At 39.9% G+C, this 26,138-nt stretch overlaps 1 protein-coding gene across 50 annotated transcripts in view; it reads right to left on the bottom strand.

Annotated features, from left to right (window-relative positions):
* TTN (titin) overlaps positions 1-26,138 on the bottom strand; it is a 282,255-nt gene that overhangs the window by 253,282 nt on the left and 2,835 nt on the right. For 49 of the 50 annotated variants that reach the window (XM_073646811.1, XM_073646863.1, XM_073646839.1 and 46 more), the window contains exons 3-11: positions 14,652-14,855; positions 12,468-12,755; positions 10,678-10,763; positions 10,093-10,337; positions 8,257-8,473; positions 6,968-7,117; positions 4,831-4,965; positions 2,094-2,369; positions 1,879-2,004 (exon numbers count right to left, since the gene is read on the bottom strand). In XM_073646811.1, the coding sequence (XP_073502912.1) occupies positions 1,879-2,004; positions 2,094-2,369; positions 4,831-4,965; positions 6,968-7,117; positions 8,257-8,473; positions 10,093-10,337; positions 10,678-10,763; positions 12,468-12,755; positions 14,652-14,855 (1,727 nt within the window). The remainder of the gene's footprint in view (positions 1-1,878; positions 2,005-2,093; positions 2,370-4,830; positions 4,966-6,967; positions 7,118-8,256; positions 8,474-10,092; positions 10,338-10,677; positions 10,764-12,467; positions 12,756-14,651; positions 14,856-26,138) is intronic. The other variant, XM_073646855.1, reaches the window with a different exon arrangement.

Genomic DNA, 26,138 nt, shown 5'->3' with positions numbered 1-26,138 from the left:
TAGGTTTGCAATTTTCACATTGGCCCTATTTTTTATTTTCATTTCTTTTTTTACCTATTTCTTCGTGAAGGTTATTAAAAGGAATGATTCTTTAGAAAATGACCTATTATGCAAATCAATTTAAAAAAAAAAAAAAAAATTCCAATGATTTTTTTTCTCAAATCACAATTTGCAATTAACATTTTTTTTTGTAGTTTTGCAATTTTCAAATTGGCCCACTGGGCTACTTTAGATTTATGCTTCCTGCTTTTAATGGAAGACTTTTCAGAAGTCTCATTATCATCACAGGCAGGATTCCAATGACAGAAAACAACACTATGCACACCTGATAACACAGGATCCACAAATCACAATAAGTGATGCCACAGCTCCCGCTACTCCCACTCCCACCACAATAATCTTTGCACATGCTAATTAGTTGCTTCAATGCTAATGATAGGATCATAGTTATTCTATTACTGCTAATGTACATGTGAATTTTTTTAAATCACAGGAAGTGTGACACTAGAATAGCCCCAGCGAATAATATGAAAATTGCAAAATTTCCATATTATATATATATATACATATATATATTATTTCGATACAGATGATGATATGAAGAAAAAAAAACATTACCGAAAATTTAAAAAAACATAAAAGCTTGATTTAAACTGTAGTCCAATTTCTGATGATACATTTCCTTTAAACAAAAAAAACAGGCTCTGTAAGTCAGTTTTGATTGCCAACTGCATTGCCACTTAGACTCTCTCTATGGTTTCCAAATGATCAGCTGAGCAATCAGAACCCGTCCAAAGGAGTTGTGCAATCGAGAATAAAAGACTTCAAACATCAAATTGGGGGTGCAGCATCTCCTGTAGCCTTGCCATATTGTGATTGATCTATAAGCTGTTGCGTATGAAAAACTATAGCAAGTCAGCAGAAGTTATTCATATGCAAAGTTATTTTCTAGCACCACGACAAAATGGAAAGACCATCTGAAACTGCACCATATACAAATTTTTCAACATTACTCCTGAACAACACTGATAAAAAAAATAAAAAAAACAGAAGAAAAATGAAAGGATAGAGAGATTTAATGTTTTTAAAGGGCAATCATTAAAGTTGGCAGAGGTGAACAGCAGAGCATCTTTAAAATCAGGAGAAGAGAAGCAATGAGTAGTCACTGTCTAGTCACAATACACACAAGACACATAGAAACATAAAAGACACAAAAAACAGACACTTTGCCAAGAAGGTGTTATGTGCAGAAGATGGGAAAATCAAGAGTGAAGAAGCTTTTCTGTGCGTTACATATTTATTGCAGCTAAGAAGAAAGTGTAGAGGAAATTGCCAATTATGTTAATGACCAGCTTTTAGTACGCAGTAAGGCCATGTTCACACGTTCAGTATTTGGTCAGTATTTTACATCAGTATTTGTAAGCCAAAACCAGGAGTGGGTGAAAAATGCAGAAGTGGTGACGTGTTTCTATTATACTTTTCTTCTGATTGTTCCCAAATACTGGGATAAAATACTGACCAAATACTGAACGTGTGAACGTGGCCTTATACAACTGCAAAGTTGTAAAAATATATAAGTAGGGTTTCCTGTATTATTATTAATGTGATATGGAATATTTTAATAACTTCAGATAATGTGTATCAGGCAAAACATTACAAATATTCATTTAAGTCCAAAAATATCAATTACATTAATCGAGGCATTGAATTTCTTTCTTTTGGCATTTTTGGTTTATGTAAAATGAATATTTGTAAGAGAAAGGATGATGATGATTATGTTGGTGATTTTAATGATGATGAACTGCCAGTGTAGTTAGATATATTCCTGGCAGCGGTGACAATCCGTATTGCCTGATATACATGTCACTCATTTCTTACCTCATGTGTAAGTTCAGCTTTGGGAACTGTAACTTTAGTGACGGAAAAGTGAGGAATAGGTGTATGTGAAATAGTTTGATCCACTTGGACCACTGGTACGGTTGGTGGTTCTGGAGTTCTTTTAATCTACATTAATCAATAAAATTGTGTTGAGTTTTGTTTCAATTGCACGTCGAAAGAGAAATAATGGTAGAGTAAGAAAGTCAGGGCCTAACCTGTGGAACCGGTGATGGCACGTGTTCAATTGGGATTATTTTTGGCACAGTTGGGACATGGACTTCTGGAGCTTTTACGGGGATTTGTCTAGGGACAACTTGGCGCTCAGGTGAGTATTCAACAGTTTTTCTAGCAGAAACATGCTCTTTGTATTCATACTGCAGAGCTGTTTCCTCCGTATAACCTTCTTCCGTATGTCCTGGTTGTCTAACCCGTGCAAGGTCAACTGCAGCAACAACTGTAGCCACAGCTCCCGCTTTTTTCCCAGCTTCCATCTAAAGGCAACATTAATACAGTTCATACAAAACTCCAGAAAGACGTGAAGGAAACAAGGTGCAAAACAATTGCAAGAAACATAGACAGAAACACGGATATAAATGAAGGACAATGCAGCTCGATATTTCCTGGCAACCTTATAATTTCTCACTCCCCATGGAAGCAACAATTTAATTGTCTGACCCGTGAGAATGTTATAATACGGCAATTATTCGTAATCCCTATGATGAATTTTGGATAGATGGGACCCAACTCCTGGCACAAACAAAGGGGTAAACGTCACTGTTTACCAGACACAGCGCTGTACATTTGGTGGTGGATTTTAGTTGATGGATGGCGTGTCCCAGACGCTGCCAAAAACTTCAAGAACCATCAGGATAAAAGAGTTAACTCATACAACGCGTTTCGGAGTTGGTTCAACTCCGAAATTCGTTGTATGAATAAACCATTTAATCCGGATGGTCCTTGAAGTTTTTGGAAGCATCTGGGATACACTGTTCATCTACTACAATCCATTATCTGTCCTCCATCCAAAGGGTGTGAGCTCGGTGGCCAAAGCAGCAGACACACATTGATCTCTCTCGCGCACATATCGGAGTTGTGCCACACAACTCCGGTCTCACTCTTAGTTGTGTGAATACACATGGAGCGCCTCTTTCTCCTCTTTTATACATTTGGTAGTGGCTTTACCTAGTACTGCAGTTCAGTCCCATTTACAACAAAAATGCACAGTACAGTGTCTGGTAATTACTAAATGGGATTCCTTCATTCAACCGATTGGTGGGAGTGCCAGAAGTCAGACCCCCACTGATCTTACATTAATGGCATATTCTAAAGATAGGTCATCAATATTACAGCTCCGGAAAACCCCTTTAAATTGGATCAATCACCAGATACCCAATACAAACTCCACATATTATTAAATAGATGTCTTAGACCTAATGAAACTAGTGGGATTACTTTGAAAATTCATATTAGAATGACTGTATAATCCTGACATTGAAAAAATCATTTTATGAGTCTAATTATGGATTGAAATAGATCATGAGTCTCCATCCACCCAGCCTGACTGACGACTGCAACTTGTACTGAGCAACGTGAGATCTGAGCATCTACAAGAGCGACACTGAGAAGCTATCAACTAGCTTAAGTGGGCGTAAATTGAGAAAACTTTCACAAAGGATTACACAATTAAGCCATGTAATTCCAAATTAAACATAACATCCTTATCAGGTCTAAGAGATCTAATTAGTGATGTACACCATTTGTACCATTTGTATCACTGGTAGCAGATCCGCGTTAAAGGCTGTGAATTGTGCAACTTTAGTCTCAATTATATCATTAACCATAAAGAATGCCATATAGCCAAAAGACTTGAATGTCAAACTTATGCCAAATGGGTATCTTTTGGCGCACATTTGGCTAGAATACACTGGCGTCGCATCAAAAATGTATTCAACAACATAGTCGACTACATATTTCAATACAATTTTTTTTATATGCACAAAGTGATTCATTGGCAAATACAAACTAAATTTTGGTCTCAGACAATGGAGTAGAGCCAACACAAAAAATTGTTGCTGCCAATGTTAGCGGCCACATTAAAACAAAGTGACCTGCAAAAGTGGAAGTTCCTTATTCAAGAGTTTGGTTCTTGCTTTTAACATGACATTTATACATTTTACTTCTTATATTGATACTTTCCGAAAAAAAAGGAAATACCTATACACATAATACATATAATACATATCAGCTCATATAAAAGCAGGAGTTTACGTTGGCTCCCTGTTCTTATATGGCCCTAACATGCACGTGGTATATGTGCGCCAATTTTGCAAAACACCAAACACAAAAGAAGTGATCGAAAACAAAACGTGAAGAAGATTGGAAAGAAGAAGTGCCCCGTGGTAAAGAAGAGTACAGTAGATGTGATCACTGAGCTGGTACCTCATCAGATGCTTCTGGTACATCAGAGATATCTAACTTTTCTGAACAAAGAAGAGTCCGACTCCTTGCTTGCTGTACAGCGGCCAGAACCGTAGCCACAGCCATTACCTTCTCTGAATCATAATTCATCTGTGCAACCGGTAAACGTACACGACAATGCAAATCTTTAGGTTTTTAATGGTTTATACAGTTGTTGTGCAAGAACAAACATGGGTGCTTAGGTTATAAAAATCTAAATTCATACATGTGTGGCCAGTGCCAGAGGCGGTGTACCTTAAACATGTGTTTTTTTTGAGTTTCCAAGTGGATTTACCTTTTTTTGCCCAAAGTCTAACCTTAGGTTAAGCCAGTGGTACTGGTCACAGGATCTTAGTTAGTAAACATTCCTTTAACATATTAGATTTTCAAAAAATGAAGAAAAATATATATTTTCAAGGCTTGTGTTAGCTTCCACAATTCTGACTAAAAATATGGGTTATGTACTATTTGTGCAAATCCGGTAGTGGAAATCACCTGTTCTTGTACTGCGTGTATCTGTTCACGCTTGGTGGCAGCAGCTTCTACCGTTCTGGCAACGGTCTCTTGTCTGCTTTTTTCACTGGACACAACTACAGTGCTTACAGAAGTTTTTTCAGCTTCTTTCCTTACCTGGTATTTATGAAAAAACAATTGTTGCTTATAATGATAAATATCAATTCTAAAATGTGACTAGCACCATAGAAAAGCAGATGAAACGAGTGAGATTGAAGCATGGAAGTTTAGGTTATCTGATGAAGATGATGATGAAATAATGAAGGTCAGTGAAGCGTACAGCAAGCTCTTGTTATAGTATGCTTAGTAATCAGGGACACGCTGGTCTGAAAAATAATGGCCCCCTTGGGCAAGTTGAATTTGATGTGTTTAAAGGGGTCAAATTATCTTCTGATATGTCATAGATAGGTACACGTTCGCAGATCACATGAAGTGCATCCAAAAAAGGATGGTCAAAGAGGGCTTAAATCCACTTGGCATTATACATATTGTTAATTTTACTGGATCCTTTATTGAATGTTGGGTTGGGTTTTCAATAGCAAAGACCTATGGACAGTGCCAAAAGTATTTGAGCATTGCAAAGAAAATTTAAAGAAGCACTCTAGCAAAACTATTATTTTACCTTTCAAGTGCAGCCTAGGCTTAATAATCTAGAGGCCATGCCTGGAGTGTCTACCATTTTGATTCCTTTTTCCTCTATTATATGGTTCTCATAATGCAGACTACATTTCCCAAGATGCTCTTGCTCATATCTAATGGCAGCCAGTGATAGCTCAGTGACATAGAGTTGTTGTCCCTTTATGTATACATCAGAGTCTTAGTTTATCCCCTGTGATGTATACAGCAGTCTCAGTGTATCCCATGTTATGTATACAGCAGTCTCAGTGTATCCTATGTTATGTATATATCAGTCTCAGTGTATCCTATGTGATGTATATAGCAGTCTCAGTGTATCCTATGTGATGAATATAGCAGTCTCAGTGTATCCTATGTGACATAAACAGCAGTATCAGTGTATCCTATGCAATATATGCAGCAGTCCTGGTGTATCATATGTATTATATACAGCAGTCTCAGTGTATCCTATGTGACATATACAGCAGTCTCAGTGTATCCTATGCAATATATACAGCAGTCCTGGTGTATCATATGTGTTATATACAGCAGTCTCAGTGTATCCTATGTGATGTATTTACAGCAGTTTTAGTGTATCCTATGTGATATAGTGTATCCTATGTGATGTCTCAGGGTATCCTATCTGTTGTATACATCAGAGTCACAGTATATCCTATGTGATGTATGTACAGCAGTGTCCGTGTAAGCTATGTAAGGTATGCTGCAGAGTCTCAGTGTAAAATATGTTATGTTTACAGCAACATCTCAGTGTATCCTATGTAATGTATACAGCAGAAGCTCAGTGTATGTGGTTCACACTGCAGTGTCCCCAATCTATTCCACTGCCTCCTGCTTGTGATAGCTTCCTCCCTGTCAGCTCTTAGTTGTGTAAAACTACATCTCCAGTAGGATACAATGGAGATTATTCACACAGCACACAGATAGATACAGGAAGTGTAATTCAAGGGTATTTTAAAGCTCTACAGCACTAATGATTGTAAGGACTCACCTACTATACCATTACTCTTCTATATAAGGCAAAAGTTGTGTCCTCAGCAGCTTGGGGGACATACAAAGGAACAAGAAGGGTAGAACTGGGAGGGGATAGAAAAAGTCTGAGAGCCATCAAGGGAGATTTTATAAATTATGATTTCATCCTCTAATTCACAGGAAGTCAGAGATTTTCTATCAGTAGGGCATGTACTACTCTGGTGGTCAGTCTGGAGATCACATGACCCAGTAGCTCATAATGAAGGCCTAAAAATACAGTATATGGATGTAAATGATCTGGGATAGAACAAATTACACAACTAGATATTGCTGATAAGTTACAATTAAATGTGCAAAATGTACGCTGGAGTGCTACTTTAATTTCTGGAAATCAGGGATAGAATTTGATCAGTAAGGAAATAAAAATAGACTACTGTATTCAAGTTGCCAGCATGCCCCTGGTTTAGCAGCATTTTTGCTCTAAGTGCTATTAATGTTTTACTTTTTTTTCTACCTGCTCAGGGACAGGTTGAATTTGCACAGCAGTCATTGCTGTCCTTTTAGCAGTCAGTTCAGTGGCACTTGGAGTAGGTTCTCTCACTCTGGCCATATCAACAGCAGCAACTACGGTAGCGACAGCTGCTGTTTTTCCTGCTCCGTGGACCTATATCAGTCACATTAAAATATACATTTCACAGGTAAAATTAAAAAAAAAAATCACAATAGAGAATATATATAAACAATAATTACTTGCTTTATAGGGAACCTGTCACCAGAAAAAATTCTATTAAGCATTTATTTCAGTCACGGGGGCTGAGCCGGCGCTGGTTCAGTCACTGCTCTGAGTATAGAGAGCGGTGGCTACAACCGTGACTTCGGCCCCGACTGACAGCCGTCCCTTAATGATGAGCGAGTGTCAGTCAGTGCCAGGGCCGTGGTTGCAGCCATCACTCTGTATACTCAGAGCTATGACTGAACCCGCACTGGCACCACCTCAGTGACTGAAACAGGAATGCTGCCAGGGGTGGGGTTAATTTTCTCCCAGCAGCGTTCGGCTAAATGCCAGCAAGGGGCAGGTTAGTAACACCATTAACCTGCAGATTAAACCATATCTGCAGGTTAATAGAGGTTTTTTTCTGGTTACAGGTTCCCTTTAAAAACCTCCATGTTATGGCAGAGACTAAACAGTAAGCTTGGGTACACAATATGGTCACTCTATGGTTTCAGCAATGGGAATAGATTCCATCATAAAATGTGTCCTGTGTTGTTGCGTTCACCCAAATTTTCATTGTAAAATCTCATAAATCTGCAATGGTAGCACAATGATATCCTGTGAAAACAAGTTATCACCTATCTATCAAAAAAAAAAGTGATAACTTGTTGATTGGTTGGTGTCAGACTGCTTGGACCTGCACCGATCAGCAGAACAGGGACACCCCCAATAGAATGGAGCGGAAGTGCGCATGCTAGACCGCTGCTCCGATCATTCTCTATGGGGCTGTCCAGTGCTTTACCCATACAGAATGAATGGAGGAGCAGTTGAGCATCTGACCTGCCTCTCCATTTTCTAACAGGGATAAAAGTTCCCCGTCCCGTCTGGATTAAAAATGTCCCCTTCTGCCAATAAATGTAGACTAATTAGCAAGTTATCACCTAACCTGTGGATAGGTGATAAATTGTTTTCACTGGACAACCCCTTTAAGTTACGACTAAAGTTGTGCATCCTGCTTTTTCTGTCTAGTCTATGCCTAATAACTTAAGAAATCATAAAATATGTATTGACATATACAATGAGGCCTTTACCTCTCTGGTTTCCACTCCAGTAACTGTGATCTGCTCCCTGGATTCCCACTTCTGCTCAGTCTTTATGTGTGAGGCTCCAGAAGACACGAATACTTCATGCTTCCAAGGAGGAGGAACTTCAGCACCAACCAATGTTGAAGTGATTCTTGCGGGAGAAGGAGACTTCACAGATCTGATTGGAGACGTAGACAGTCCTCTTCCAGCCGGGGAGACTGACCTGATGGTAATAAAAGATATTTTTGCTATGATTCACAAATAACCATAGATACATTGTGCTTTCTTTACTACAAACAAATTTAGAATTCGAAAAGAAAAACTAAAAATAATTAATGTCAAAGATTAGTGAAAAAAAAACTGATTCTACGTGGCAAAGAAAATATGAAGAAATCAGAAAGTTTAACAATTTTTTTTGTCAAAGAGCTAGTTGTGATTCTGGCAAGATTGCATTCTGGAAAATATACAGTAGATGGCGCTATTACTCCACATTAAATCTGAAGATGCTAAAAAGAACATGCTTTCTTGTAAATCAACTACAACTTTTTCTAAAGCTAAGGGCTAGTTCACACAAAGGGTTTTAGGCACTATATTGCACCTCAATACTTTTTGTATACGGACCCTATAATAATGAATTATTCTAGTATGAACACTTTTTTGCACAAACACACACATGGCAGGATGCTGTAAAAATAAAAAATGAAGCATGAATCATCATGGCAATATTAATTCCGAAAACTCTAAAAATTCCTTTTAAGTAATTGAGAGTAATTGTTATGGAATGTAAGCACACAACGTCTTTATCAGGTGGATTCCGCCTGGAAAAGCGCAAAAAAAAAAAAAACATAAAAAAGAATGAACAGATGCACAGCATTGTAAAAACAACTTGCTGTGCACATGTTCCATTGTTCGTAACTGTGACCTGTCCATTCTTCTGGTGGCTTCTGTTTGGAAGATGAGAATAGGACCTCCTCTTAATTTCTCAAACCAGAGACACGGACCCATTTTTAAAACTGATTTGTGCATGAATCAATGAAACTTTATGGATGTCAGTGCTGTCTGAGAAGAAAGAGAACAGCACTAGGACATGTCACACAGATGTATGGACGTAGCCTTTGGCCGGTTTCACACATCAGTTTTATTTCTCATATGTGAAAAATGCTCTATGATTTCTTTTTTTATTTTCAGTGTGCTTGACCCAACTTGGGTCTGTGTATCAGTCTCTACAATACTTGGTGCATTTCTTTTTTCTTCTATTTTTTAAAAAAAATAGCTTGTCCTACCCATTAAACAGCAAAATAAATTTTTTTTTACGAGGCCAACAACTTTGGCGAGTTTGATCCTCAACACTGATCTAAGTAGGACATGTCTGAATGTCTGAATTAGGCCTTAGATCATTTCTTCAAATAAATAGTAATTCAATATTTTACAAGTTCTAGGAAGAATTCATGGTGTTTTGTACACCATTCTTGATTCAGAGTCCGCTGAAGTAAGAAGCGCCAAATTTACCCAGAGATGCGTATGACCTGTGAATCAGCATCAGAAAATGTACTAGTGCTTTCTGTTAGGATTTACACCACCTTTTATAATGAATCTGTTGAGATGTGCAAGGACATACAGTACCTCTTGCACTAAGCTCTGCCAACTTTTCAAAAAGTTGGCGTAACTCCCATAAAAGCAGCAAAAATTCTAAAATCTTTAGCAAATGTGTAGCACAAAAATTTGAGAATTTTTAACACCCATTTTCTGGCATACAATGCTTAATAAATTGTCTCCTTAGCATGTGATAGTAGGCAAAGAGAAAATGATCATAAAGGAAAAGTGTAACGTGCTCGACAGTACCTGACAGGTGAAGGTACTGGTGCTTTCACTGGTCTAACAGGAGAAGGAGATTGGCGTACAGGTGATGGAGATTGCTGTCTGACCATCTGAACCTTTGTAGGAATCACCGGCGGAGTTGGTGACTTTGATGAAGGCTTAGGAGGAATTCTTGGAGGAGTCTTGTGCGGTAGCTGCACTCCTGCAGCACTTTCAATAGTCATTTCAACTGTGGTACTGGAACGTGCATCAAAATGAGCCTCTACTCTCTGTAAAATGCAAAGTACACGTTAACTCCTATTAGTAATGAAATACATTACCTTTGTGAGTAATATGATTAATTGGCTTTGCTGGCACAAGCATGTCTGAACATTCACACAATACTAAATTAGTAACATAGTAACATAGTTTTTAAGGTTAAAGGAAGACTAAGTCCATCTAGTTCAAGCCATAGCCTAACATGTTGATCCAGAGGAAGGCAAAAAAAAACCATGTGGCAAACACCAAGCTCCACATTGGGGAAAATAATTCCTTCCAGACTCCATACGACAATCAGACTAGTTCCCAGGATCAACGCCCTATCAAGGAATCTAGTATAATTGTAATTACCTTTTCGAAACGTGCTTGTCTTGTCTGGGAAATCTGAGCAGTAGATACAATTGTTTTCGTCTTTTTGGCAGGTATTTCTTCTTCAGCTAGAAAGGAAGAAGTTGAAAATAAGATAATTTAAATATATAGATAAAATATTCCGTAGTATAGGATTATGGGTTCTCTGGGCCCCTGCCGGTGACTCCCCAGCTGATGATGGTTCCCGATACTATTATACACTATGGCACCAAGGATGTCATTGCACTACTAGAACTTGGAACCAGAATAGAAACCATATCACTTTCAGTCGGGGGTATGGAGAGAGTGGCATTCCTGAATGATGGACAGTTTGGACCAGCGGCATAGTTGCGCTACTGGCCCAAAATATGCGCTCTTCGATGTTGCAAGAGGAGGTCAGTTTTATCTCTGCAACATCGAAAAAGTGCAGGAAGACTGAACCTGGCTGGATCCAGCAATCCTGTCTGTTTCGAAGCAGCGCTTCCAAGTTGTAGAGAATAGTACTTGTAAGCGGTCTGCTCTTTGCCTAGATCGTCCACTGCTGATAGAGTACAGAGGCAACAAGCAGTACATAATGGAATTAAAAATCCCTCAGCTCTTGAAAACGGAAACGATTTTTAATAACAAGTAAATTGCAAAGTTGCTTTTTTTGCAATCACTTTGCAATTTTATCCATTTATGCCGTTAAGAGAAGCCCTGTGCAGAAAACTGAAGTGTGGCCCCCTTCAAATTAGAAAGGGGCAAGCGCTAAGTCAGAGTTGAATCCTCTACACATAGTCCCAAGCAAAATATCAGAACATATATCTTGGAAGAAGCTAAACACGAAACGTGCAGTGGGGTGGTTTCCTAGTTACTCTCTATCACAGGTCTCTGCCTCTTTGTCACTTTTTGTATCTCTGTATTTACTATTGCTTTGCATTTGATTCCCCTAATTCTGGAGCGCTGATGCTCCATAGGAATCTACTGTATATCTTATTTGAAGTCTTTCCTCTGATATTTTGATTGGGACATTGTTCAACTCGCCACTCTTAATCCCTCTTGGACCTTTTACATTTTTGGTCTGATAGGTTGCGCTGTTGCAGCAGCCACTGGGCAATCTCTTTGATATCTTATATTGCAATTTGGCACTCTCTTGATATGTAATCAGACTTGCTATAGATTTGGATTTGCTTCAGATTGAGTGTCCATCTTGTCCCTCCCACCTTTAGTTATTTGCTATTTTTCTGCAGATACTTTTCTTTTTGCTACTCAGAGATCAACTACAATTGTGATGTCTTATATGGCATTACTACTTTGGGCATATTCTATGGAGTAGCTTCTCTGTACTGACATCTTTTAAATATTTTTAATATGTCTGTAATTGGACTAATAAAGATTTATTCTTAATATTTAGACTGTACACTCCTGTGTTTTCTTAGGTTTTTCTCTTCAAGAATCTATGGGGTAATGTTTCTCCTTGTGGAGAGTGACAAGACAAGCCTGGCATGTCAGATTGAGGAGACTTATAAGCCATGCATTCTCCTCTTGGAAATTAAAAATACATATTGCCTCTTCAGAGAGGAAGAGGACTCAAACTCTAGGACCACCTATTTGAAGCAGTGATCCTAAAAGTCAATATCGACTCTTTAGCGAGCGTTGCATATTACAAGGCTTGGTAAAGAGACGATATTGACTTTTAGGATCGCTGCTTCCAATAGGTGATGCTAGAGTTCTAGTCCTCTTCCTCTCTGAAGAGACAATTTGCATGTCTACAAGAATGGAAGACTTTAAAGTCCTGAAAATGAAATCGGTACCTTGAACAGTCAGTTCAGCTGTTGAAGTAGCACGTCCGACATTATTAGTTGCGTTTACAGAATAGGTTCCGGAATCTTCAGGGTACGCTTCTGCAATGATTAAACTGTAGAGGTCTCCATCTTGAAGGATCTGGAAATCTTGGGAGCTGTGAATTTCAGCTCCCTCCCTGTAGAACTTCACCACAGGTGTAGGGATTCCACTCACTCTGACGTCAAGTCGAACTTGACTGCCTTGTCTTACTGTCGTAGTCTGTAGTCTTTGTGTAAAGTTTGGGGGTGCTGTTTCAGCTAAAAGAAATCGAAACCGTAGAAAGTCAAACTTAAAGTAGCAATACATTCATTAAATCAGTAAATGTAATGGATGTGACGTGCACTGTCCAAACATAGGGCAAATTTACCAAAATGTGTGATGAAATTTCCTATAATAGATGTAACATTTCATGGAGATTCCTTTGGGCCATAGTATCATTTTCTTCTAAAAACAGGTACAGTGAACTGTCAAATTAAAGGTAGCCATTTTGTATTAACCCCTTGCCTCCGCAGTCAATCATAATTTTTGCAGTTTCATTTTTTTCCTCCCCTTCTTCCAAGAACCATAACTTTTTTAATTCTTCATCGGTAAGAGGGCTTGTTTTTTTTTTGAGACACAAGTTGTAGTTTTTAATGACACCACTGTTTTTTGGGTTTTGTGTTAACGGCATTCATTATATAGTAAAAATAACATGGAGACATAATTCCCCAGGTCGGAACGATTACAGCAAGAACAAACTTGCATAGATTTTTTTTTATTTTAGTGGTGAACAAAAGACCTGAAGTTTGTAAAATAAAAAAAATACAAAAATGCGGGTTTGTGTCGCCATTTTCAAAGACCAGTTTTTATTTTTCTGCCGATGGAGCTGTGGGAGGACTTGTTTATTGCAAGGTGATCTGTCAGTTTTAATCCCAATGTGGGGAACATAAGATGATTTGATCAATTTGTATTGCATTTTCTCTAAGGAAGTGTGCTGATTTAAAAAAAAACATGATTCTGAAGTGTAGATTTTTTTTCCTTTATGGCGTCTACCATATGGGTTAATTATTTTATATTTTGACTGACCAGACTTTTACAAACATGACAATACCAAATATGTAATTATTATTATTAATAATAATTTATTTATTTTTAATCTGGAAAAGAAGTGATTCATTTTTTTAAAATATGTTTTAAAACTTTTGTTCATTTTCTACTTTATTTTTTAGTCTCCCAGGGGACTTGAACCTAAGATTGTTTCAATCTGCTTCTACAAAATACTATAATACCACATGGTATTGGGATTGTGAAGGACCAACGGGAGTCGGTGTGTGTTGAGCACCAGCAACTGTGCCAATTTTGTGGTGAGCTCAGCTCCTGTGCCCCCTCCACATCCGGACACCCCTGCATTTACATATTAAGACTTCATTTTGCCTTAATGAGGTTAATAAGTGGTGATACATCTGACAATAGAGCGGATCTACCAGGTTTTAGTGAAACAACCAAACGAACTCTTATACTGGCCCACCAGTGGAAAAGAGAACTTTCTGGTCAGCTGTAGCCTAGATTTAATAACAGAGTGCACAGCATCACCCAAGATCAATGAGTACACAGTAGATCATCATTTGCTTTAGAAACCTCCTAGGAACTCTTAGATGATGTTCACACACTGCAGAAAATTTCAGTTCTGGATTTGGCCACAAATCCACAACAAAATCTGCGCATGTTACTTGCTAATTTTGGTGTGGATTTGGATGCTGATTTGACCCTACCCCATTACTAATCATTGTGCAGAATGGTGTCCGCAATTAAAATCTGTACAAAAATGAGCGTGCTGCAGATTGCAAAAAACACAGCATGGTCTCACAGATTTTTTCAATACTATGGAATTGAGTTTTGAAAGCCCCGTTCACTTGCATAGTATAAGTTGCTTTTGATTTGTGGTGCAAAATCTGCACTGCGGCGCTGAGACAACTTCTGAATGTGTGAACATAATCTTACATTTATTTAACTCAAGGTAGTACAACCCATCACTAGAAAGCAGGATGAATAATTAATAATAATAATAATAATATTCTCAGTGAATTAACAGCTGGTTTATCCCATTATATACTGTATATATAATGTTCTGCATGTCGTGTATTGTTGGAAAAACATAAAACAGGAATTTATACCGGTAACGAGTAGCTCAGCGGTGCTAGTTGCTTGTCCTGCTCCATTGGCGGCTCTTAGGGAGTATCTTCCACTGTGTGCTGCTGTGGTAGCGGGAATCACAAGTTTAGCGCGGCCATCACTAAACGTGATCTGGACACCTGGCAGTGTTGCAGCAGAAATAACCTGGCCATCCCTAAACCAGCTCACCTCAGGAACTGGAAAACCTAGGAAAGAAGCAAAATTATGCATCACTATCATATTTGTATATGTACCACATTCATCATAGAATTGGAAACTGACGTAGTTTTCATTGTTACAGGTAAAAAGTGGTTGACTTTTAATGTGATAGTCAAGGAATATTTGGGGAAATAAACAATTAAATTTGCAGTACACAAATTAAAAAGTATTATACCTATAAAACTTGTACAGCCACGGATGCCCCATAACACTAATTCTCCAACAGATGCCCCCATAACTCTGTTACCATCACAGTTACCTCAATAACACTGGTACAGTCACAGGTGTCACCATAATATTACTACAGCCACAGGTGTCACCATAACATTGATACAGCCACACATGTCACCATAACACTGGTATAGCCATCATCATAACACTAGTAGAACCACAAGCGTCACCATTACACTAGTATAGCCACAGATGTTACCATAACACTAGTACAGCCACAGGTGTCACCATAACACTGACACAACCATAGATGTCACCATAACACTGGTATAGCCACAGATGTCACCATAACACTGGTATAGCCATACATGTCACCATAACACTAGTAGAGTCACAAGCGTCACCATTACACTAGTATAGCCACAGATGTCACCATAACGCTGGTATAGCCACACATGTCACCATAACACTGGTATAGCCACAGATGTCACCATAACACTAGTACAACCACAGATGTCACCATAACACTAGTACAGAAACAGATGTCACCATAACACTGGTACAGCCACAGATGTCACCATTACACTAGTACAGCCACAGATGTCACCATTACACTAGTACAGAAACAGATGTCACCATAACACTGGTATAGCCACAGATGTCACCATAACACTAGTACAGCCACAGATGTCACCATTACACTAGTACAGCCACAGATGTCACCATAACACTGGTAGAGCCACAGATGTCACCATTACACTAGAACAGCCACAGATGTCACCATAACACTAGTACAGAAACAGATGTCACCATAACACTGGTATAGCCACAGATGTCACCATAACACTAGTACAGCCACAGATGTCACCATTACACTAGTACAGCCACAGATGTCACCATAACACTGGTAGAGCCACAGATGTCACCATTACACTAGTACAGCCACAGATGTCACCATAACACTAGTACAGAAACAGATGTCACCATAACACTGGTATAGCCACAGATGTCACCATAACACTAGTACAGCCACAGATGTCACCATTACACTAGTACAGCCACAGATGTCACCATAACACTGGTAGAGCCACAGATGTCACCATTACACTAGAACAGCCACAGATGTCACCATAACACTGGTACAGCCACAGATGTCACCATTACACTAGAACAGCCACAGATGTCACCATTACACTAGAACAGCCACAGATGTCACCATTACACTAGTACAGCCACAGATGTCACCATTACACTGATACAACCACAGGTGTCACCATAACACTGGTAGAGCCACAGATGTCACCATTACACGAGTACAGCCACAGATGTCACCATAACACTGGTACAGCCACAGATGTTACCAATACACTAGTACAGCCACAGGTGTCACCATAACACTAATACAGAAATAGATGTCACCATAACACTGGTATAGCCACAGATGTCACCATAACACTAGTACAACCACAGATGTCACCATAACACTAGTACAGAAACAGATGTCACCATAACACTGGTACAGCCACAGATGTCACCATTACACTAGTACAGCCACAGATGTCACCATAACACTAGTACAGAAACAGATGTCACCATAACACTGGTATAGCCACAGATGTCACCATAACACTAGTACAGCCACAGATGTCTCCATAACACTGGTAGAGCCACAGATGTCACCATAACACTGGTAGAGCCACAGATGTCACCATTACACTAGAACAGCCACAGATGTCACCATTACACTAGTACAGCCACAGATGTCACCATTACACTAGTACAGCCACAGATGTCACCATAACACTAGTACAGCCACAGATGTCTCCATAACACTGGTAGAGCCACAGATGTCACCATAACACTGGTAGAGCCACAGATGTCACCATAACACTGGTACAGCCACAGATGTCACCATTACACTAGAACAGCCACAGATGTCACCATTACACTAGTACAGCCACAGATGTCACCATTACACTAGTACAGCCACAGATGTCTCCATAACACTGGTAGAGCCACAGATGTCACCATTACACTAGAACAGCCACAGATGTCACCATAACACTGGTACAGCCACAGATGTCACCATTACACTAGAACAGCCACAGATGTCACCATTACACTAGTACAGCCACAGATGTCACCATTACACTGATACAACCACAGGTGTCACCATAACACTGGTAGAGCCACAGATGTCACCATTACACGAGTACAGCCACAGATGTCACCATAACACTGGTACAGCCACAGATGTCACCATAACACTGGTACAGCCACAGATGTCACCATAACACTGGTAGAGCCACAGATGTCACCATTACACGAGTACAGCCACAGATGTCACCATAACACTGGTACAGCCACAGATGTCACCATAACACTGGTACAGCCACAGATGTTACCAATACACTAGTACAGCCACAGGTGTCACCATAACACTGGTATATAGTCGTCACCACACCACTTGGACACCCAGGTGTCATAATTACACTGGCACAACCAGTTATGTCCACATAACACTGGTACAGCAACATGAGACACTACACTTTTATCAAATGTATCGTAAGAAATAAGTGTATGACAAGAAAAACTCTTTGTTTTCCATTATGATAAGAAATTAAAGCTGTGCTGATTGGTTGTCCTGGACAGTTTTACTTTGAGAGTTTCATAAATCCCTCTCCTCCCATGTGTCTAGCCTTTTCATTACAGCATTTTTGGTGGCATTTTATTTTCTGACATTTTGCAAGTTGTTTTTTTTTATTTAACATTTTTAATTTCTATAAAGAAACCTACGGAGAAATAAAAAAACTGAAAAATTGCCATACCGAGACAAAACTGACATTTTGATAAGAATAACACTGATTCCAAAATCTCTACAAAAATGTCACAAGCTGAAATACTGTACTAAAAAAACAGGAACTATAACTACATGTAAAATTATATATAACTATAGTGGGTGCAGGGGTTGCAGCCTAAATAAAAAAAATAACCTGATTGTCAGGGTGCGACGTGTCAAATGCCACCAATCTGATACTGATCGCCTGTCTGTAGAACAAAAAGTCCCAGAAAAGCTTTTTTGTTTTTAGGTCCAATAGTGGGTGATTTCATAGTATATGTGGATATGCGAGATACATGCAGCTACCACCAGGGAGCGCTAACTGCATATGGATTTACACAGCTAGCACTGGATCAGAGCTCCCTGTACAGGTGACAGCAGATTGCTGATATGACGGCGTCAGCAAACAGATGAACACATTTTGTGCCGTCCAGTCAAAATATATAAGCTTATACATAAAATTAATTATTTAACTAAAATACTGAATATACTGATTGCATAAATATCTCTTTTTTTACAGTTCATTTTAAAAAAAGCCAAATATTTGGTATAACTCAGATGTATCTAACTGTATTTTTACCCTCTATTGGATATATAATAATTAAATGAATAAATAAATTAATTAATTAAAAAAAAAAAAAAAACATTGACATGAGCGCCCATGCATGGACAATATTAGTCATAGCCAGATGCTTGTCATGTCTTAATTTTCTGGTACTTTTCCGTCACTCTTAATTTCAGATAGTTATGGTCATTGCCATATGTAACAACAAGGCCTAAATAACAACTTTTGTTACCATACTTGCAGACTTTATGGCAATGCCTTTTGGAAGGTTACTGTATGTTTTTCTGCATCCCCTCCACTGAATAAATTTTCTGGAAGCATTGCTTTCTGAGAGGGCTCTTCTTGGAGTCCAGGAGGTCTCCCCTTATTTTTCAGGAGCCTACAAGTTTTTTACCCTGGTCCTCTTTCAGATATCTTTGTGGATTTTAGGGTAACTTGTGGATTTTCAAATCAGTTTTGTTTCCTATCGCATATGGATTTCACACACAATTTTGGCACACCATCAATTTGATTTGAATCTAATAATCTGCCCATATGTTCTACAGTGATGGAACTTGAAGCTCATGGACCCCAATGCAAATTCTCCAACATGTCCCCGAGTATCAAAATCTCCAACAGGCCCCCGAATATCAAAATCTCCAACATGCCCCCGAATATCAAAATGTTCAACATGCCCCCGAATATCAAAATATTCAATATGTCCCCGAATATCAAAATCTCCAAAAGGCCCCCGAATATCAAAATCTCCAACATGCCCCCGAATATCAAAATCTTCAACATGCCCCCGAATATCAAAATCTTCAACATGCCCCCGAATATCAAAATCTCCAACATGCCCCTGAATATCAAAATCTCCAACATGCCCCCGAATATCAAAATCTCCAACATGCCCCTGAATATCAAAATCTCCAACATGCCCCCGAATATCAAAATCTCCAACATGCCCCCGAATATCAAAATCTTCAACATGCCCCCGAATATCAAAATCTCCAACAGGCCCCCAAATATCAAAATATTCAAAAGGCTCCCAAATATTAAAATCTCCAACGTGCCCCCGAATATTAAAATCTTCAACATGCCCCCGAATATCAAAATCTCCAACATGCCCCCGAATATCAAAATCTCCAACATGCCCCCGAATATCAAAATCTCCAACATGCCCCCGAATATCAAAATCTTCAACAGGCCCCCGAATATCAAAATCTCCAACAGGCCCCCGAATATCAAAATCTTCAACATGCCCCCGAATATCAAAATCTCCAACAGGCCCCCAAATATCAAAATATTCAAAAGGCTCCCAAATATTAAAATCTCCAACGTGCCCCCGAATATTAAAATCTTCAACATGCCCCCGAATATCAAAATCTCCAACATGCCCCCGAATATCAAAATCTCCAACATGCCCCCGAATATCAAAATCTCCAACATGCCCCCGAATATCAAAATCTTCAACAGGCCCCCGAATATCAAAATCTCCAACAGGCCCCCGAATATCAAAATCTCCAACAAGCCCCCGAATATCAAAATCTCCAACATGCCCCCGAATATCAAAATCTCCAACATGCCCCCGAATATCAAAATCTTCAACATGCCCCCGAATATCAAAATCTCCAACATGCCCCCGAATATCAAAATCTTCAACATGCCCCCGAATATCAAAATCTCCAACAGGCCCCCCGAATATCAAAATCTCCAACAGGACCCCGAATATCAAAATCTTCAACATGCCCCCGAATATCAAAATCTCCAGCAGGCCCCCGAATATCAAAATCTCCAACATGCCCCCGAATATCAAAATCTCCAACATGCCCCCGAATATCAAAATCTTCAACATGCCCCCGAATATCAAAATCTCCAACATGCCCCCGAATATCAAAATCTTCAACATGCCCCCGAATATCAAAATCTCCAACAGGCCCCCCGAATATCAAAATCTCCAACAGGCCCCCGAATATCAAAATCTTCAACATGCCCCCGAATATCAAAATCTCCAACAGGCCCCCGAATATCAAAATCTCCAACATGCCCCCGAATATCAAAATCTCCAACATGCCCCCGAATATCAAAATCTTCAACATGCCCCCGAATATCAAGATCTCCAACAGGCCCCCGAATATCAAAATCTTCAACATGCCCCCGAATATCAAAATCTCCAACAGGCCCCCAAATATCAAAATATTCAAAAGGCTCCCAAATATCAAAATCTCCAACATGCCCCCGCATATCAAAATCTCCAACAGGCCCCCGAATATCAAAATCTCCAACAGGCCCCCGAATATCAAAATCTCCAACATGCCCCCGCATATCAAAATCTCCAACAGGCCCCCGAATATCAAAATCTCCAACATGTCCCCGCATATCAAAATCTCCAACAGGCCCCCGAATATCAAAATCTCCAACATGTCCCCGCATATCAAAATCTCCAACAGGCCCCCGAATATCAAAATCTCCAACATGCCCCCGCATATCAAAATCTCCAACAGGCCCCCGAATATCAAAATCTCCAACATGTCCCCGCATATCAAAATCTCCAACAGGCCCCCGAATATCAAAATCTCCAACATGCCCCTGAATATCAAAATCTTCAAAAGGCTCCCAAATATCATTAAAAGGATTGTCAAACAGTAAAACATTTTTTTTAGCCATGGATTGAATAAAAATAATAAACAGAGGCAATGGCACCACCCTGAGTCCCCATGGATCCAGCGTAGGCAGCTATAGAGGTCTCCACTGGCTTCGGAAACAGTGGAATTGGAATTCACAGCACTGCTGCAGCCTGTAATTGGCTGCAGCGGTCGACTGACTAGAAGAGCTTGTCATTAGACAAACATCCAATGAGGCGCTGTTCTAGTCACCAGGTCACCTGACCACTGCAGCCAATCACAGGCTGCAGCAAGGCTGTGACTTCTGAACCGCAAGACACCACTTCCAGAAACTGGTGAAGACCACCGAAGCAGCCTTCTCTGGATTTGTGAGGGTGTTGGTGAGTATGCTTACATTTGTTATTTTTAATCAAAAGAAAAAATATTTTAATGTGGGACAACCCCTTTAATAAAATTGCTCTTTTGATAAGGGACAAAGGTACTTTTTGGGTCCTCTTAAGTTCAATGGCTGGGTGCAACTGCAATGCCCCTGATATTATGCATACATTATGAGTTTTGCAGACAGTTACAGATTGCTATCATATCAAGAAGAGTAATGAATGCTGACCCGGCCTAGTTATGCACATAAAGTATTAAAATATTCAGGAGTCTTGGTAAACTAGGTGACAGTAGTGATTTAAAAGAATAACTTAACGGATTGCATTAAAGACACTTATTAATATATAAGTATTACAGGTCCTCCTCCTGCACTTGTTACGGTAGCCTTCCTGGCTACTGATGGAGGAGCATGTGATCAGAGCTGTCCTTCAGCCTCCACCAAATGAAGAAAACTCGGCAAAGGATGATGTTTTTCATCGGAGGAGGTAGATGGCCAGGTGTGGTCATATGCTCCTCCATCAGCAGATATCCTGAGAACAGGAGAGCTGTGCAGTCTGTGACGAACAAGTGCAGGAGGAGAACCTGTAATGCAGTTAGGACCGCAAAGTGATGCCCAAAGTCATTTATTAATATAAAGATAAAGGTGAATAACTCCTTTAAATGGTGAAGTTTACAAACTTAATCATGAAAAAATGAATCATTTTTGCTATTATGGTATAATGTGTATAGCCAGAGGCCTTAGTGGCCGTAGTCAAAATGTAATTTACTGCTGTCATCTTATGTGACAGAAGTGCCATTGGCTCCCCTCAGACACCAGAAGTTAAAGGAGATGTCCAGGACTTTTATATCAATAGTCTATCCTTAGTATAGGTCATCAATATCTGATTGGTGGGGGTGCGACACCCGGCGCCCCCGCAGATCAGCTGTTCTCAATGCAACTGGCGAATGGAAGTGCTCTGTTGCGGAGCTGCACAGCTCCATCAACTGTATAGTGGCCATGGCTGGGTACTGCACATCCACCCCCTATTCGAATGAATAGATGCAGATATCTAGTACCCGGGTGCAGCCAGCATATAGATGACAGAGCTGTGCTGTGCAGCTCCGCAAGTGAGCACATCCAGCCAAAACTGGGCCCGGGAACCGCATAGGTAGGTCATCAATACAAAAATTCACGACAACTCCTTTAAGTACAACTGTAATCTCTGCACTCCTATAGGTAAACTATTGTATATAATCCTTTATATAACATCATCTGAGTTTTTAATCCACTCCTATGTAAAATAATCTAGGCGCATAATTTAGTACTACATATTGGGTATTGGTGTAAAACTCTGTTTATAGTTTATGTGAAGAGGCAGCACTGGGCCCTTTCAAGCACCAGGGCCCAAGTGTAAGTGTAAGTCTTCTGGGCCTTCTATACTTCTACCTCTGTATAAAGCCATTGTATTAGTGCAATTACTTAGGTAAGAACAAGTCTATATGAAAGAAAGAACCTGGGTACATATAATCTAGGTTTATGTAAAACAAGATAGGTAAATAAGGCAATTTTAGGTAAAAGAACTTTGGTACATAATCCGATTATATACAAAATAAGTTAAGTACAATCAGAACCTGCTCCGGGGCCCTCTTCACTTTTGAAGTTCCCACAAGAGGACTTGAACCTGTGATCACGTGATTGCTAGCACAATACACTGCAATACTGTAATACTGTAATACTGCAGTGCATTGTAACATTACCTATCTCCTATGAAGCCCAGCCACAGGTTGGATTTTACATGCATACTAACATGGCAAACACAGGGACCTTCAGACCTGGCTGCCATGACAATTCCATTCACACCCTACAATCATGTTGCAGGGACTCATTGGCGTCATCTGGGACTCTATCCCCCATTTTCAACCTCTTAAAGGGATTGTCCAGTCTAAATTGATAAGCTATTAAACTGCAGACTTATGAATCCCCCCGCATGCCAGTTTGTGAGCTGGGAACGGCCATGATGTATGTGACATCCATACACTTGTATAGAGCGATGCTGCGCCCACTGGACGGCTGCGTCACTAGATGAGGTGCAGCCTTGCTCAATACAAGCTCTGCCCGGGAGTGTGCATATGGCATACATCACAACCCTTCCTAGCTCAGAAATCGGCGAATCCTCTTAGCGCACAGTGTATGCGCTGGGGTGGATTTATAAGTCTGCAGTCAGACAGAGCGACTGCAGACTTTTCATTTTAGACCGGACAACCCCTTTACATGCCACTGTCATAATGAACAACTGCATCTAAGAGGTTAAACTTCAATCCTGCTATTTCTTCTTGCAGCAGTTGGACACTGTTGTATAACACAGTCAACATTCATACTCAGCTCCCGAGTCCGTTCCATACATGCACAATGGATGTTAAAACCTGCATTTGCCTGTGTTTTCCAGGTGCTATACTTTTCCATCTATAATTGCTTAGCTAGATAGTCAGGTAGCACTCGTGAGCATCACCACAGCACCCCTTGCTTTCCATCCTTAAGGTCTATACAATGATTAATGTAATTTTGTTATCTTGTCCATTCACCCCCTACTGTTAATATGTAAAAGTCGCCACGTCAGTAAGCTTCTATTTTAGAAAAGACAGCTGTAGTCGAAAGTTTTGATTGACAGGACAACTTTTTGGAGGCATGACAACGTTAGGAGATGTAGGCCGGGGATCAACACGTCAGACCTTTTATAGTGAAACAGCTGTCTGCATATAGATCAAGGGAGGATCAGCTTCCCTGAAATAGCCCATCACGACTGCGCCTAGCACCATCTCACCCTTTGAACCAAATGATAAATTTGTCATCATTTCACTCTTCTGCCAAAGTCACTAATTAACGACAAATCTGATAGCCGCCATCCGTCTGTATTCATTAGTAATCTATACACCTGTATCATTACGCTCTGATGAAACCCAACAAGGTCTAGGACCAAAAGACGCAAAGAGGTCTCCGTAATTGCCCCCAAACTCTCTAAAATATTGGTCAAATAAAAATTATATTTATGGGGAACTGTTTGAGTACACATTCAGTATATTCTTAGAAATCCATATGTATGCATATATACATGAGTATAGGTCAAAAAGCAAGGTCTCAATGTAGTCTTGACTCAAAGAGATAGTATATGTGTAAAAAAAGATGGCTTCTTCCTGAGGCCGGTATCACAAATCCAACTTTCACGGTCCGTGTATGGACCACGATGTATGGACAAGCTCCTAATCTGAACGCAATAGTCGTATGAGATATATGACTGTTGAGTTCAGGGCAGTACAAGGACTGTGAAAATCAATATATAAAACTGGCAGCTCCTTTCTTGTCCATGGACTGTGTCTGGTATTGTAGCTCAACCTAATTAATTTCAATGAGTCTGATCTGCACTACCAGGCGTGGCCTATGGATAAAAGAGGCGCTTTTTCTGCCGATTTTGTTTCTATCCACACACAATCCCTTTAAAGTTAATCTCTGGGGATATATTAATATAACTACAAATAAAAAATATAACTGTAAAAATGTAGAGATGGAGTGTTACGGCAATTATTAGTATTTATGTATTTTTAAAACTTCTTGTAAAAGATGGGTTGCCCTTTTTATTCCTATAGATCATACATGTCAAACTCTGGCCTGTGGGCCAAATCTGGCCCGCAGGGTGGTTTTATTTGGCCCGCGACACCAGAACCCCCACCCCTATGTGGGGCCCATTATTCTGTATGGAGGACTATGTGGGGCCCATTAGTCTGTATGGAGGACTATGTGGGGCCCATTATTCTGTATGGAGGACTATGTGGGGCCATTATTCTGTATGGAGGACTATGTGGGGCCCATTATTCTGTATGGAGGACTATGTGGGGCCATTATACTGTATGGAGGACTATGTGGGGCCCATTATTCTGTATGGAGGACTATGTGGGGCCATTATTCTGTATGGAGGACTATGTGGGGCCCATTATTCTCTATGGAGGACTATGTGGGGCCCATTATTCTCTATGGAGGACTATGTGGGGCCCATTATTCTGTATGGAGGACTATGAGGGGCCCATTATTCTGTATGGAGGACTTTGTGGGGCCATTATACTGTATGGAGGACTATGTTGGGCCCATTTTACTGTATGGAGGACTATGTGGGGCCATTATTCTGTATGGAGGACTATGTGGGGCCCATTATTCTGTATGGAGGACTATGTGGGGCCATTATTCTGTATGGAGGACTATGTGGGGCCCATTATTCTGTATGGAGGACTATGTGGGGCCCATTATTCTGTATGGAGGACTATGTGGGGCCCATTATTCTGTATGAAGGATTATGTGAGGCCCATTATTCTGTATGGAGGACTATGTGGGGCCATTAATCTGTATGGAGGACTATGTGGGGCCCATTATTCTGTATCGAGGACTATGTGTGGCCTATTATTCTGTATGGAGGACTTTGTGGGGCTTATTATACTGTATACTGGTTGGCCCACGACTTTGTCCAAGTTTTCATTTTGACCCTCTGTGTACTTGTGTTTGAGTTTCTGCTATAGATCATATAATATTAGCTGACATTTATAACATATTTCCTCTATGATCAAATATACATGGACACATCTATGGAACCGACTAAAAAACCAAAACACCTGCAGTTCTTGTCCTTGGCAACTAATCACAGAGCAGGTTTCATTTTTCAAGAGGATTATATGAAATGAAAGCTGTGCT

This window comes from Phyllobates terribilis, unplaced genomic scaffold (genome assembly GCF_046119375.1).
Source record: "Phyllobates terribilis strain yellow unplaced genomic scaffold, ASM4611937v1 Scaffold_9__5_contigs__length_417890890, whole genome shotgun sequence".
Classification (NCBI taxonomy): domain Eukaryota; kingdom Metazoa; phylum Chordata; class Amphibia; order Anura; family Dendrobatidae; genus Phyllobates; species Phyllobates terribilis.
This window is presented reverse-complemented; position numbering and strand designations above follow the sequence as displayed.